At 48.1% G+C, this 16,552-nt stretch overlaps 1 protein-coding gene across 14 annotated transcripts in view; it reads right to left on the bottom strand.

Moving 5' to 3' along the window:
* Nucleotides 1-16,552, bottom strand: part of NAV2 (neuron navigator 2) — a 761,975-nt gene that overhangs the window by 237,041 nt on the left and 508,382 nt on the right. For all 14 annotated transcript variants that reach the window (XR_014267924.1, XR_014267925.1, XR_014267926.1 and 11 more), the window contains exons 4-5: nucleotides 11,760-11,832; nucleotides 1,942-2,197 (exon numbers count right to left, since the gene is read on the bottom strand). Coding sequence is in view for 4 of the 14 variants with exons in the window: in XM_082476565.1 (XP_082332691.1) it covers nucleotides 1,942-2,197; nucleotides 11,760-11,832 (329 nt within the window). In the remaining 10 variants the exon portion in view is untranslated. The remainder of the gene's footprint in view (nucleotides 1-1,941; nucleotides 2,198-11,759; nucleotides 11,833-16,552) is intronic.

Below are 16,552 nucleotides of genomic sequence, written 5' to 3'. Positions count from 1 at the left end.
TGCCTTTCACTTCACACCCCCTTCACCCACTGAACTCCAGCCACACTAGCCTTCTTTCTGCTCCTCCAAGCTGCCAAGCTTACCCCTACCACAGGGCCTTTGCACCGGCTGCTCCCGCTACCTGATCTATTCTACACCCGCATGGACAGCTCCCTGTCATTCATATTTCTACTTTGGTGTCATGTCCTCAGAGAAAGCCTCCCATCAACCCAACCTAAATTATCAACCAGGTCCCTCTGATCCCATTATCTTATTGTACTACCACCATCGGATATTTCTCTTCCCCTTTTGTTTGCCTGCCCTCCTCCAGTAGAAAGTAGAGAGCAGGCACCTTAGCTATCTCATTCACCCTTGAGCCCCCCAGTGCCTAGGACAGTGCCAGGCACACAGAAGGCATTCAAACACTAACTGGATAAATGAATGCATATTGGCCGATTCAAGGATCTGAGTAGACCCTGCAGTAACAGTTACACAACTTAACCCAGAGGATTTCCCAATTTTTTCCCCCATAGAACCCTTCCCCTGCATGTTACCATCCAGGGAATAAGCACTCTGCAAAATGCAGTGTGGGAAATGATGTCCTGATCATTTAATCATCCAGGTCCATCGGGGATCTCCGAGCAGAGAATGGCTCCCGCCCAGGTGGTTCTTCAAGGCAAAGGTGCAGAGGCTGGCTGCCTGGGTGCCTGTTCCTCACTGCTAGTGCAGGCTTTCCTACTAGCCCACACATTTCCATAATGGGGACTGGATATAATTAGATAATCAGTTAGGGGCTCCGATTTATATCACATCTATCAGTGCTGGTTTTAACACCATCACAATTGGGAAACAGCGCTTCTCCTGCGGAAAAAAAGCTGTAACCATCTATAAGGCAGCTGCTTTGTTTGAACCACTTTGTGCTTTGCCTAACTACAATGGCCTACTAAGGGTATGACTGTGTGTGAGAAAACCTACGATTATTAATGCTGGTGCTTCGGGGAACTGGAAAGAAAAAGCCATTACTCTTTAGCATATGTTCAATGAAATCAAGCAGTCAATTCGATCAGTGGCCTTTAGGTTTGATAGCTAAAGGTTTATGGCTTAAAAAAAAAAAAGAAATTATGGTGGACTTTTCTCCAGAACTTTACTATGAGTCAAAAACTTTCTAGTTCCTAATCTCCTCCTTCTTTTGTCATGAAAACAAATGTTTCACGAGGTGATCTTCTGCAGATCACCTGTTTAGGAATGCATCTATACACTGTAACAGAGTAGATGGTAACTGCCCCAGCGTTCTGCTAGCGTTATCATTCTGTGGCGAGTCCCTCTGGCAAGCGTGGGTCCCTCTGGAAACAACAAACAAAATCTAGGTCCTAATCCAAAAAGCAGAGGGCCACAGCTGACACTGCTACCCGGTCTCTAAGGTCAACAAAAGTCAGTCACATTTAACGGTAACTGCTCCCCATGAGGGGATGCCGGCCCCCTCAGGGAAGGGGGAATGCCTTTTTCCCTGCTAAAATCCACTGGCCATCTTTCTTCTATGTTCTCAGTATTTCTCTTCTGGCAAAGCAGAGGCATCTGCTGGAGAACTTTTGCCTCCACTAAGGGAAATTACTTGCACATATAACACTGAACACCCAGCTTGTAGGCAGACACGCAAAAGAAATTTGAAGTCTATTTTAGGGGCTGTTGATTGCCTAGGAACGTGTGCGTGGGTAATAGGCCAGAGTTCAGGCAGGAGCCGCTAATTAGCTCTGGCTGCTGGCGATTCTGATCTATAAAAGTACACATCTCCGCCAGGCACATCCATTTCAAGGTCACGCTAATTCCCCACTAACTACCGGCAGTTCTCAGCACCGAAGAAGCGCAAATGACACACACGTCCGGCACAGGCTAGAATGTGGTCAGTGGGGCAGAAGACCCCTGAAAAAAAAGCAGAAGTATCATTTGGCGAGGAGAGCCCACCTGGACTGCATCTCAGCTTGTGCTTTGGACGGCTGGTGCGGCGCTGGCTGGTGAGGCTGGCACGGGGCTTGGGGAGCGGCGGGCACCTGTTGCTGAGGAGCGCCAGCCTGGCACTGGGAGGGGGCCCCGGCCGCCGGGGACACGGAGGGCAGCAGTGGCGAGGGGAGGTGCGGCTTCTGGGGCTGCTGCTGCTGCTTGTACCGGGAGAGGCTGAAGAAGAGGCCTAGAATGGCCTTGAGGTTTCCATTCCTGATCTCTGCAAGACAGTGAAGAGGCTCTGGTTAGAGGAGGAAGCCTTTCTGGGGAGCCCTGTCTCGCACTCTTTCAAGAGGCTGCTTCAGCCCTCGCACGAGTTTTAATCCCTCTAGGATATGACAGATTTCCTGAACACTTAATTGGTGTCCCAGTCAATTAAAATCAGGCCTAAACCACAAAGAAATTAGTTGATTCTCCCCACTGGGATTAGAGTGGATACCCGAGGCAAGCAGCAACTGGGATGTCTGGTGAGTGCCAGGGGGAAATTCTCAGGAAGGACACAACCGAAAAAGACAGAGTCCCGAGCAAGACTGTGCTTGTTCAGGACACAGAGCAAGCCGTCCAGGGACAGAGGCACCACGGGAAACTCACCAGTCTCAACGCGGCCCTGCCCAATCCGTGCTCTGCGCTTCAAGCCACCCGGAGTGAGCCAGTGGCTGCCGACCCACTCCAAAACCCTCGCCCTGCTTTGCCCAATCATCCTGCCCTCAGACGGCTCTGTGTCTCTCTTGCCCGTTGAATAAATAACTTGAACTTGGGGTGGGCGTGGGAATAGGAGATAGGGGTTGTTTCCATAAAGAACTCACACAAAAATTCTCCTATATTAAAAGAAATCTGTGCAGAGTGGGGCTAAGAAAATTTTTTATTCCAGACGTAATTTTTCCGATGTTAAAAAACGCATTTGCCTCGAGCCATGCATTAAGCGCTGCAGAGAAGGAATAAAATATTTATTCACAGGCAGAGACTGTGGATGCAAGGGTGTTTCCCCTTGGGCAATCCCTCTTTTCTGCAGTTCTTTTAAGACCAGATGCTGATGGCCAGGGTCTAAACTGACCCTGAGGGTAAAGTAATAGGGCCACCCAGCATGGGGGACAGAGAAGAAGGAACCTAGGGGCTCCCTCTGCTTTGCTTCTACCCTTAGGCAGAATTTCTTTTTCTGAACTGGCAAGGGGGTTAGAGGGAGTGGGGTTGGAGGAAGGGAAGCCCCCCTCCCCTGTGTGGGTAACACACACCTCCAGGTTAGCCCCAGGCTGGGCAAGAGGATGCTGACAAAGGAACCAGAGTTTCCTCCAAGGACCAGTTGAGGGGCAGAAGGCATGAATGGGGTTCTTTCAGAAACAAGCCCCATTCCCTGCAAGCCTGTCAGTGCCCTGGGGTGTGATCCTGCTGATTAGGTCAGGCTGAATTACTTCCTGTTGGAGAGTTCCTCTTTCCAGCCTCTGAAGAAACTGACAGTACAAACTACTAAAATCCAACTTTCACCCTCTGCTTTGGAAGCTAGCATGTGCTGATTGTGGGACAAAACCGTCAGGAGCCCAGCTTTCGGAAAACCAAAGCCGTGAGTTGCAGTCTGTACTCTACCACTTACTAGCTGTGCAACCCTGGACAAGTCACTTAATCTCTCTGGGCCTCAAATGACAATATTGACACAGCTTGCCCCATCACACAGGGTTGTTTTGCAGATCAAACCAGAGCAGAGGTGTGAAAGCACAACTGTAAACAGTCACGTCCTTCACTGGTCTTGGTTACTGTATGACCACAGCAGCCTCAGAATCCTGTAGGAGATTCCCATGCAGTTCCGGTTTCATGCCTTAAAAATTATGGTTTTTACCATGTGACCTTATAATTTATCATGCAAATTACATCATTTTTGAGAGTGGGAGGGAGAAGTTCTTGATTACATTAGGAAAACAGGTGTAAGCCAGGGCTGACTTGGACAAGTCAAGATGCTCGTAAACCACTGTGTGCAATGCAGGGAGCACAGAAAGTTTCCCCAGATGTGGGAAAGTCCCCCAGTTTCTTTGGGTGGCTCAGCTTTAACCCTTCAGCTCTGCTTCCTTCTCCATCCTAAGGAAATCAGAGGAGAACACACCTGCGGCCCGTTCCGCTTCTGCTTCTAAATGTTCTGACAAGGACACCAATGTCACAGAGTGTGAGGCTTGGCTGGGATGATTCAGTTTATAGATTGAGTTTTTGTAAGATTCAACCTCTGAGTCTCAGTGTTCTTCTTTAAGATGGGCATCTTCCTCATGGGCAGATGGAGGGTAAAGGGACACACCCCTGGGCCCTCGGCTGGACGGTGACGGGAGGCAGGACAGAATCAAGAGCTGGCGTGCAGGTGACGACCTGTTAAGGAACTCGGGAAAGCAATTTCCCCTCAAAATTGAATCCCTTGAAGGGTGCAAACAGAGCTATAATCATGACAGATGAAATCTATGTAAGATTTTAGTGCCTTTTATAGAGCTACTACTAATTAGTATATATCAAGAGAAGCTTTTTACATACATGATCCCGTTTAATCCCTACAACCTGGAAAATGAGGCCTATTATCTCCCTTTTACTTAAGGGAGGCTCAGAAAGGCCTGCAACCTCTCCAAGGTAATAAATGCTGGAGCTGGGATCTGAATCGAGGTTTTTCCAGCTCAAAGCCCAGGCTCCCAACATGGTGTAACCAGGCTTACTTACATACCCATCATGGGTCGTGTATTGAAAAGCACACCAGATAATGTTTTATTTAAGTTAGCTCATGGTCATGTAAGTATTCTTTATTCTCCTTCTAGAAGTATTCTTGTATTATGGGATGTGTCAAATATCCCATAATACATTTTTAAAAAACCATGCAAGAAAAACAAAGAAGGGAAGAACTAGCAATTCAGCATATCCAAGGGCTCAGGGGTTGCCCCCTGCAAAAAGCAGGCATATCCACATCGGGACCCCCTTAACCTACCTGCCCAGCCCAGGGCAGATGGATGGAGCTGGCTCTGTCATATTCTCTCCCTGCTGTGGATGTTCAGTCATTTATTGTTCATAACTGTTCTGTTATTCCTGAAAACATCTTTTTATTTGTGATACAGCACAGTGCTCCCATAAATACGCTTTTTCTTAGGAGGAAGCATTTTTATTATAAAGATCACTGATTGTTAGAGCCACAGAGCCTTGGGTTTGAATCTCTCTAGTCCATCATTTATGGACTTCAAAGTTTTTCCAAGAGTCAACCTCTCTGAGCCTCAGTTTTCTTCTTTAAAACTGGCATATGTATGCCACACCTTCCCCACAGGGATGCTATGAGAATTAACAGAGGATTAATGAGAAAATAAGGGCAACGCACCTAGGACATGGCCTGACTCTGTATTTCCCTTTTTGGTTCAGAAAATACCGTCGTTGTACCTGCGGCCCCCTCAGAACTCAGCACAGAGCTCTTCAACTACGAGAAGACTAAGAAGCCCTTCTTCCTGCACATCCCCTCCAGGCCACAGTCACAGGCGTCAAAAAGAAAATCAACCATGATAATCTCATTTTACAGAAAACTCAATGGTCATCTTTTTAAAACAAACAAACAAACAAACCAGCTCTACTGAGATATAGTTTATATCCATAAAGTCAAGTGTGTGATGATTTTTAGTAAGTTTAGTAAATTCTAGTTTTAGAATATTTCCATCACCCTAAAAAGTGCTCATCTGCAGTCAATTCCCAAACCCATTCCCCCAGGCAACCTCTAATCTGTTGTTTCTATTGATCTGCCTATTCTGGGCATTTCCCCATAAATGGCAATCATGGGATGTGCAGTCTTTTGCATCTGGCTTCTTCCACGGAGCGTGATGTTTTTAAGGTTCATCCAGGTGAGAGCGTTATCACTAGTTTGTTTCTTTATATTGCTGGGTATTATCCCATTACATGGATAGACTACATTTTATCCATTCACTAGTTGGCGGACGTTTGGACTGTTTCATTTTCTTTTCAGAACACAGGACTCAAGCGTGGTGAATGCTCTGTTTGGGATCGAGCCACACAGTTTATGCCATGGGTGGTCCAAAATAGCTAGAATTGTGTTCTCTTCCTATTTCCAAATGGCATTTTTCTGTGTGCCACGAGGCCTGGTAAGTTGGCTCCACAGGCTGTCTAAAAACAAAATCCACCAGCCCACAAAAATGTTCCCCTCATGACATTTCCCGAGGCTTTGGAAAAAGAACATCATTCTGTTTCTGATCAACTATCCTCACCCTCCTGATTTGTAGAGAAGGAAATAACTGTAGACCTAGAGACATATGGCTTGTTCAAGGAGACATGAGCTAGGCTGGTATCTAAACCAGCAGGAGAACCCTATTCTTCTTTCTCTCCTATGGCTGCCCCCATGTAAACTGAAGAATAAACTACACGGGCCATAGTCCAATTTCCACTAGAATTCAGTATGGCGTTCATTCTGAACCTCCTTGGGTTCTGACTGATCTCCATACCTACTGGCTGGCGCTAATCTGCATGGATGCTTTAGGGGGATGTTCGGCAAGAAGGGAGGATAATAGAGTTATTTTCTTTCAACATTGTTTAAAAGAAACCTCAGGCCTGCTTTAGTAAGGCACAATCATTGGAATAATCGAATACAAAAAAACCTGCTTTGTAGGAAAGGGATTGGGAGCCAAAGGGAGGGCTGCCTCAGACCGCAGTCTCAGAATTCTTATTCAATCCCCTTAAGCCATGGTGTAAGGTCACCCAGCTGGTTTGGGACTGTGGATTCTGTGGCATTACTCCTCCAGCTGGGCCGTCTACATCACCCACATTCAGCATGTAACTTTCCACCCCACTCTGGCAGCCCTTCTGTGTACTGCTCAGCAAAGCCCCTCAGCGACTCTGCCCACAGGGGAAGTGGATGAAGGGGTGGGAACAGAGCCAACAGGGCCCCCTGCTGGTGAAGGAGAGAAATGGCCCCACTCACCGCCAAACTCAGGTGACGTGGGTAGGAGGAGATGGAGACAATCTACGTGTTGCTTTTACCCTAACGGTCCAGAAAAACCTCCTGCTTTCTGGCTCAGGATGAAAGGAGGAGAAAGCTCAGCATCAGGTCTCTGGCCATCAGGGCAGCAAACCCAGGTCTGAACTAATCAAGTCAGCAACCGATTTCACTCCTAAAGCATATACTCCCTGTTAGAGTCACCTGGAAGCATCTTCCTGCCTCTGTTTCTCCAACCTGCAAGACGGATAAAAAGCTAGTCCTTTGTTCCCATCATATTACCTATGCCCCAACTTCTATCTAAATTTCCCTTCACCTTCCTTTTCCGATTGTTGAAAGCCTATTCAACTTGTAAAACCCAGGAGAAACATCACCGTCTCTGAGAAGCCCCTGCCTGTCCCAGGCAGAGCTGATCGTAGCCTTCTTTGGGCACCACTGGATCCTGTACATACCACCAGCACAGCTCTCTTATTAATTGGAATTTAAAGCTAGTTTTGTATGACTGACGTGACTTTCCGTGTACCCCGGTGCCTAGCACTGTGCCTGGCATATAGGATGTGCCCGGCAAATGCGTGCTTAACTAAATAGGATATGTCTTCACCTCCAGACCTCCGCTTCCCCATTACGGGAGGATGGGCTCAGGGCCAGGTAGCACAAACCCCAGGTGTTCTCAAAACTCCCAGGGATAAAGGCCATTCCTCCTCACAGGAACAGGTTTACAGATGGTTGTGACAGGTGGAGTGAGGGGTTGAAGTGATCTAAAAAATCACCCTGGGGAAGGCTGAGGCCCAAGCTCACAGGACTCTGGCAAGTCTCCAGGAGCAAGCGGATGGGTCCGATCTTGGGGAACACGCAGGGGACAGGAAAAGCCCCAAACCAGCAGCATCTCCACGGGCCTCACCTGGGCCTGCAGCCCCTGCTCGCAGGCATCAGCTGTCTGTGCCCTGGAACAAAGGCTCCCTGTGGCTCTCTTGCAGGCAGGCCAGGGCAGGGCCTGAGCTGCTGAGATGCTTCAAGGACAGGTGCACACACCCTCCCGGGTTCCAAACCTGGCTTTAGTCACTGGGAAAGGGTGGAGATGTGCCTATGAGGCTTTCCAACCACTGATTTTTTTTTTTTTTTTTAAATCAGAGGAGGAGCCTCAGGGCAATCAATCATCTTCAAAAGGAAAACAAATAGCATTAAAATTACATGATTTCTTTAAACACTATAATGATTTTCTAGCAGTTATGGGGGTGGTTAGAAGTGTAGACAGTGGTGAGCAGTATAAAATACCAGGACTTGAATCAGCAGATTTGAGTAGCTTGACCACTGCTGACTCTGTAGGCCTCCCTTTTGCCACATGGAACCATCTCTTTGGGCCGTAGTCTCCTCATCTGTAAGATGGGGTAATACGAATACTGATCTCGGAAGGTTGCTGTGGGGGATTAAATAGGATATAAACTAAAATGTGTATAACACTTAGCCCAGGGACTGTACCTGGTGGGTCCTCGATACATGATTTCCACTCCTATAACTTAACAGTATGTCAAATGGAGGTACTTCCTGTAGCCCTGAAATTGTGAATAAGGCCCATTTGAGGAAAACAGGCTCTAAGTACCCTTGCTTTGTAAGTTCAAGGAATTGACAGAAGTTGGGACCAGTCACCCTCCCACAAGACTGCACTAGTCCAGAATCAGTCTTACAACCAAAGACCATCATCACCAGCCTCTACCCACCGTGCCCAAAATCAGTATAAGAAGATCCAGATGAGAGAATGTCATTGAGGGTGGGCGTGGGTGGTCATGATTGATGATCACAGAGACAGGATATCTCCTCCCCTCACCAAGGAGCAAGACAGTGGGGTCCTTGCACTCCCTGAAGTCGAGGGAGTAGAGGCTTCAAGAGAATCACTCCAGGTGGTGGTGCTGGTGTTCTAGTGCCCAGCTGGGACACCTGCTTAGCAGGGACCTGGCAGATCTGCCTGTTTGCCACCTAAGCTGAGGGGAAAGAGCTGGAGAGAGATTGTATGGTGGGGACTTCCAGGTGACAGGAGGCCTGTTCCATCACTACAAGTGGAAGACAGAGCCCACACATTCCTGCTGCTCTATGGTGGGTAACGCAGGGATTGTGAGACTGAGGCCTACGGCCTTACCAGGACCACCTTAGTGTGGGGACGAAGAGACGCCTGAATCAGGGGGATGGAATGTGACTTCTACCAGCTGGGGGTGAGCTGGAGGAGTGGTCAAATCTCACAAGAGACTACCGAGGCCCTGGGAGCAGCATGGGAGTGAGTGCCGGTCAGCAGGGCATGCAGAGACCCCCACTGGGGACAGTAGAAATGATGGCCCACCAAGAGGAGGGCAGCAACTTCACCACCAGCAGAACTCTGCTGCCTCTGCTGCTGCCCCAATCCTGGAGGCTCAGGCACAGGAACGAGGGAAGGGAAAGGAAATCAAGTCATCACATCCCCCAGCCTCCCTCAACCTTCCAAAGCCACCTGCACGGAGGGGCACCGGGGAAAAGAGCTTTGAGTCTGAGACTGAAGTTTAAAAATGAACAAGGCTGAGTCTTAAGTATTGACATAAATTTGTTCTAATAACTGCACACGGCTGAAGAGAATGGGTTCTGGCCCAGATATCGTTAAATGAGTCTCAACCAAGCAGGAAAGATGGGGGTCAACATAGCACAGGTGTGGGCAGTTACTGAAAAATTTACTTCATGGTTATACCCCACTGACTGATTCCTCAACACACTGGTTCCAGTCTGCTCTTCTCTGCTCAGACTCACAAGGGCCACATCCCACCATCGACCAGGGGGCTGGGGCTGAGTCTGTCTGCACGATATGCCTTCACGGGCTGCCCAGCATCTTCCGAGACAGCGTTCCAGCCAACAAAGGTTCTAGATCTTTTTTGATTTCTCTCACCCGTACATGGCACGCCCACATTTTATCCATCTGCCTTCCCCAAAGACACCGTGAACAGGAGCTCCGAAGTCACACAGACCTGGGTTCCAATCCTGGCCCTGCCACTCACTCACCGCGGGCTTCATAACTTATTTCAGGGACAATTTCCTCATCTGTAAACTCAGCATATTATAAATTCCAACGTCAGTTGTGAGAGCTGGAGCTGATGCAGATAAAAGCCTTAAAAGCACAGTTGGTACTTATTCATTCAACAAATATTTGTTGAGTAGATTCTCTATGCCTTAAGGTATAGAGAAGATGGGGCAGGGGAGAGACAGGACAGGCAGAAGGCAGGACAATGGGTAGATAGATGGCGGGGTGGCCAGGGTCACCTCCAGGCCACATGAGATGAAGCTGGCCTACAGGGTCTGCATCCCCTGGAGCCCGTTCTGCTAAGCATGACTTGTAGAAGAGACGCCCCTGCTGGTGCTCTGCTGTGGGTGGGGTGCACAGGCCCGGGATCCAATCATGCCCAGGACCTAGGAGGAATGTGTGCCTGCCACCTCCACCAGCAAGAGAACTCTCTACCAGGAGGAAGCAATGTGCTCCTTGGAATAGAAATTTGCATCTCCCTACCTCTCCATGGAAACACCAACACCAACCCCTCACGCCCCAGCGATGCGCATGCCACATGCCATTCAGCCTAGATCTCATCCCCCCTGGAGGAGGGCCCATAGCCCAGAGCAAAGGAATCCTCCACGGACCCTTCTCTCAGAGCTGACATTAAGGCTGACCACCGAAAGCTGCCTCAGAGACCTCTGGAAGCAGTGTGACCGTGTCTGACCCGGGGCAGCCCCAGCCTGTTAGAGGTCCCACTTGGGGAATTCCGTGCAGACATGAGACACCAATAGCGGCCGCCCACCTGCAACACTGGAAGAGACTACAGCCCAGAAACACAGCCAGGAAAACCAAGCTTTCACCACACAGCAGAGCAAAGGCAAGGAACAGGCCCCCAAAGGATCACGCTTGCAAACTTACGCTCCACTGGGCTGCGTCCTTCCGCAACGCTCCCCGCCTCCCCAACCCTAACTACCAGAGTCAATGCTAACCAGCAACTCTGCAAAACGCGATCAGGATAGGGAAAGGTGGTGTCATCTGAGGCCCACACTGCTCTACCTGTTCTGGGAAAACTGGAGGAGGTGCAGCCTAATGAGTTTGGGAGGATACTGGGGCCTATGGCTGCTCTGGAGCTAGCAGCTGCTTGTATTTACAAACAGGAGAGAGACAGAGCAAGTTTCCAGAGTGAGCTGTTGCCCGAGGAGGCTAAGAATTCAGACCGGCCATCTCCAGACCAACACCTAATGAACAGCGAACCACCAGCAAACGCTAATGTGCTAATTAGCCACCAAATTGGAGTTAATTAAAAACTAATCACGATGTCAAAATGGAGCACCTCATTAATAAATCACGTGCTTTTTTGGGGGGGGAGCTAGGAAAAGTGCTGCTTCTTCTAATAAAATTAAGAGATAAGGATTAGGCATTTTTCCCTGGGAACTTGCACAGTTTAAATATGCTCTGTGGTTAAGTGTTCTCTCTCCCACAGATAAGGCTTGGCTTGATAATTAACTACATTGCCGGTCGCGTGAATCAAATCGGTGTTGTTTGATGAAGCCCTTCTCAAAGAGAAGCAGCTCCGTCTTTACTGCTCCCTCCGTGTCTTGTCGACAAGGCTGGCACGGTTGGATTGGCACTCTCAGAGAGATTCTTTAGGTTGTCAAAAAGTTGGCATCCTCAAGTGTAGACAAGCATTGAGTGGCCTCAAAGCCAGAAAGAGACAAAACCGGAAAAGCCCACCAGCACCCCTTGGCTTAACGCTAAAAATGTCATCAATAAGTAACAGGTGGGCATTTCGAATGATGAAAGGGCAGCTTTATGACAAGTGCTCAGACTCACCTTCTGCAGACAGCCCCTGGATGTTTATTCCCTTAGCTGCCAGGAAATTCAAGCAGGCATCTATGTTTTCAATCTAGGGGGGGGAAAAAAAACACAACAATATACACTCAATAAATGTTCAGTCTTCTCCAGAGCCATCTCTTATTAGGAACAAAAGTCTATGTCAGAGAGAGGGTTCATTGTGCATTTGCTAAGGTTCTCAAAGAGGAAAAAATGACATGAAAACACCGGATGGATAGATGGATGCAGGTCAGTACTCTCCTTTGTCTGTACTTGCACAGGAAAAGGCTACCTAATATCCCAACCACACACAGCGCCAAAAGTCAAGGCCTTGGATTGCTCACGGCTGCCAAAAATAACCAGGGTGGAATTGGAGCTCTCGTGTTGATCACTGTCACCAGTGCTATCCTGAACACCTGAGCAGCTGCCAGAAACACAGAGGTGGGGACAAGGTTAGGAGACCCTTCCACCTACCAGCAGCTGGGAGAGACTTCCCAGCCCCCGAGGAGGTGGGAAGTCAAGCATAAAAAGAGTGAATGGGCGTCTCAGTGGGAACCTGGGTAGTGTTTACTCACAAAATTCTCAGGATGGCAGGCATCGCAGAGGACGGGAGAGCTGCAAACTCACCGAACCTCTCTGTCCTCTGTGTTTTCTGTGGCAGAAGGGACCCGACCCCACCAGGGTCTGGGAGGCCTCCCGGGCTTTCCAGGGCTGATGCCACGGCCAAGGGCACGGCCAAGGGCAAGCTCACGTCCAGCCCTCAGGAAAGAGCAATTAGATCATTCCCAAAGGTCTGATTTGCCTTCAGACCTTTCCCTTGTCGGGGCTAATTATTTTTTGGTCTACAGGAAACTGTTCGGGCTCGATTCATGTCAACGGTGACCAAAAATAAGAGAAACCGCCTTGGACTTTGGCACAGGGAACTTTGGATTTCACACGGTTTGCATTTCACAGCGGAGATCTTCCTCACCTCCGCAACCCCTCAGCCCCCGCCCGACTTCCCAGGCTCCAGCCACACGCTTAGGAACTCCAACCAGTATTTGACCCATGGGGTTTGTTGTGAACTCATAAATGACTCTCTTTCACAGCGTACATGTGACCCTTCTCCCTCCCCTCCCCCAAGCAATATCCTGATGGCTCCTTCAGAGCCACAGGGTGAAGTGTCTCCATTTTACGAGCTCTCATTTGAGTACAGTCTGGCTCCAAGGCAGTCTTCCTGAAGTTCATGTCCACCCTCCCCTGATGTCTGGCATTCTCCTTCTCTGCTCCCAGTCTTCACAGCTTCCAAACACGTTAAATTAAGCTCAGGGACACCTGAATAAAACTGCATCCATTCTAAAAGAATCCGCTCAACCCTGAGCTTGAGGTCACTCCATCCTCACATTTTTTAGCTCAGGTTCCCAATCTCTTTCCCAGCTTACAGCTCACCTTCCAGGGTCTTCATCTGGGAGACACTGTTTCATCTCTAAGAAAAGGGGTAGAATGCAATTCCTACAAACGAAATAAATGCCGATGCTACACGTTATGCCTGCCACCATCGCAGAAAATCGTTTCTTACAAAGAGGGAGGAAAAATGAGATGGCTTTAAACTCTCCTTTCTTCTTTACAGCGCAGGATGACTGACAGTGACAACCAAGTGCTACCACCTTGGAGGGAAGGGGGGCGAGGGGGAGGACGAAGAAGGAAGAGAATGGCTGGGACGACCCTGTGCAAGGTGTTTTGGAGCAATCGGCTTCCATGTAGAAGTGTAATAAAAATCATCTCTCTAAATGTTATTGCACTCTATTACAAAACCCTGCTTTTGAGAAAATACCAATCCTTATTTCATGATATTGTATACAGTGGTAACAGACCAGAACCACTCAAAAGGATTTGTGGCCTCTACACAAAGGCACTAGCGTTTAAATCACAGTAAACTTATAAAATTCCTCTTCTACCACTTGTCTCTTCCTATAATCCTATCCTATTTTTTTTTTTTGGTGTGTATGTGTTTTTATTGTTTATCTATTTTTTATTTTTTTAAACTTATTTTATTGAAGTATAATTGATTTACAATATTGTGTTAATTTCTCTGTACAGCAAAGTGATTCAGTTATATATACATTCTTTTCCATTATGGTTTATCACAGGATACTGAATACAGTACCCTGTGCTATACAGGACCCTACCCTACTTCTTCTAATATAATATCTTACACATGGCTCTGAAGGGAGGCTTTGGCAATTATGACCCCATAGAAAATGAGAAGAGAAATCTGACCACCCCTGAATCTGTTAATGCAAAATCAAAAATAGTGCACTTGGTATTGATATTTATCCTGGGAAGTGTCATGTAGGTGGGCTGACATGGGTAGGTTAAGTTTTTCAGCAACAGTGTGGCAGTGTGACACTAAATACAAAAAAAAGGGACACCTGCCAACATATTCAAGAAAAGCACTGCTCTACTACAACACTGCAATTCTATAGAATTTTCCCTCCAAGGAGCATAAAGTACGTTTCCTTGTCACATCTATGGAGCATTTGACGTATGTGGCACCATTTAAAGTCCATGGTGGGACTTTCCTTGTGGTGCAGTGGTTAAGAATCCGCCTGCCAATGCAGGGGACACGGGTTCGATCCCTGGTCTGGGAAGATCCCACATGCCGCAGAGCAACTAAGCCTGTGCACCACAACTACTGAGCCTGCGCTCTAGAGCCCACGTGCCACAACTACTGAGCCCGTGCGCCACAACTACTGAGCCTGCACTCTAGAGAGCCCATGCGCCACGACTACTGAGCCCGTGTGCCACAACTACTGAGCCTGCATTCTAGAGCCCATGCGCCACAACTACTGAGCCTGCGTGCCACAACTACTGAAGCCTGCGCGCCTAGAGCCCGTGCTCCACAACAAAAGAAGCCACCTCAATGAGAAGCCCGCGCACCGCAACGAAGAGTAGCCCTGGCTCGACGCAACTAGAGAAAGCCCGCGGGCAGCAATGAAGACCCAATGAAGCCAAAAATAAATAAATAAATAAATAAATAAATAATAAATTAAAAAAAATAAAGTCCATGGCAATTTCTTCTTGCAAGGCTACCCTTGGTACATTTCAATTCACCCATGGGGCTTTCTTTTTAAATGTTAAATTCTGTTAAGGGGAGAAATAATTATAAACAGGTTACCTAGAATATTTCCTCTCTTGTTGATTTTGGTTACAGTCCTATCATTCTGTCAACCAATTTCATAATTTTGATCAATAGTTCTTTGCTGAGTAAGGGAGACTGGGAAAGGAAGAAGATTTTGCCCCCCAGGGGGCATCTGGCCACATTTTGGGTTGTCACAACACTGAGGGGAACTGACATCTAGTGAGCAGAGGCCAAGGACGCTGCTAAACACCCTCCAAGGCACACAACAGTTCCCTCCCAACAAAGAATTGTCCAACCCCAAACGTCAGCAGTGCCAAGGGTGAGAAACCTGAGGGATGTGATTCTTTCAATCACTCAATCAACATCATTGTGCGGATGTCTGCTCTGTGCCAGGCACTGTGCTCGATTCTCTTGACAGTGTTGGTCCAGAGTCTCCCCCCAGTCCAGGAGCCCACATTTACATAATCCTTCTCTTTAGGGTCCACAGAGCCACTCGACATACACCCCCTGACTCCCGTCCATTTCCAGGAGAATCAGAGCATATAAACAGGGGAAGCACTACGATCTCCCTACATCAGGTGAAGGAGGAGACCTAAGGGCACTAGGAATGCTTTCTCCTAAAGAGGAGATGAAACGGGGAACACTATCCAGATGGCCAGATTGCACTCCCAGAAAATGTAAAACCTGAAAGTAAGAACTTGGGTCATCATTTAAAAGACGATTCATAAGCCCATCAAGCGCCTTGAATTTTTTCCCCTCTACCATGAATTCTCTGCTCACAGAGGAGTTCAAAAAACATTCCTCAAGTTTCAAATCCACTGTTTAATAATGTTCCATTAAGGCTAAAAATCACTCCCGACAAGGCGGCGGAGACCCACACTCTTTTCATCTGCACCCCAGGAAGGGCACGGGGCTGGGAAGCAGCATAGGGTCAGATGTGGATTCCAACCTCCCGCTTCACTTGGAATGAGATCAGAAGAGGAGAAGGTTTCTTTGATCCACGCTCTCTTGTGATTCAAATTCACCTTAAGGTTTTCTTATAAATACTGTTCAGGTAAACAATCCGTCCTCCAGTACGACTGAGGTTGCAAACTCCCACCACATCCCTGGAGGGGACAGGACGGTGGCAGGACCCTGGGGCACTCAGCACAGCACAGTGAGGTCCTAGTGCCCATCTTTAACGAGGCTCATGGCTCATATGGGATCCAGACATGCAGTGCAAGATGAGAATCCTGTTAAAGTTGAGAGGCAGAGTGAAGGAAAAGACTCTTCACCAGCAAAGTATGTAAATACAACGAAAGTTGTTCATTAACACATAGCGGCCAATATAAACTACTTTCCAAAATTAGCTGAAAAAAAATCTGTGCGAAGTCTGACATTCCAGTGTTGCTGATGGGTGGGGAGGGGCACTGGGTGAGAAGGCTGTTGTAGTGTTGTCATAGAAATGGGTCCAAGAGCTCTGGGATCAAGCTCCTGGAGTTTGCAGTGCTAGCTGGGGTGGAGGCAGGAAGCTGAGAAGGGGGACCACAACACCGGAGACCCTGGGAGCAGAAAGGAGCTGGATGGAGGAGTGGGCGGAGTAAGGGGACAAACCAAGACCAAGATGTACTTCCCAGAGTTTCCCTTTGTTTGGGGCCGTATGTGGCCTCAACCTTGTGTGGTCCATGAACAT

This window comes from Balaenoptera physalus, assembly GCF_965194825.1.
Source record: "Balaenoptera physalus genome assembly, chromosome: 10".
NCBI lineage: Eukaryota > Metazoa > Chordata > Mammalia > Artiodactyla > Balaenopteridae > Balaenoptera > Balaenoptera physalus.
The sequence above is the reverse complement of the archived record's forward strand: the minus strand, read 5'-3'. Positions and strand labels throughout refer to the sequence as shown.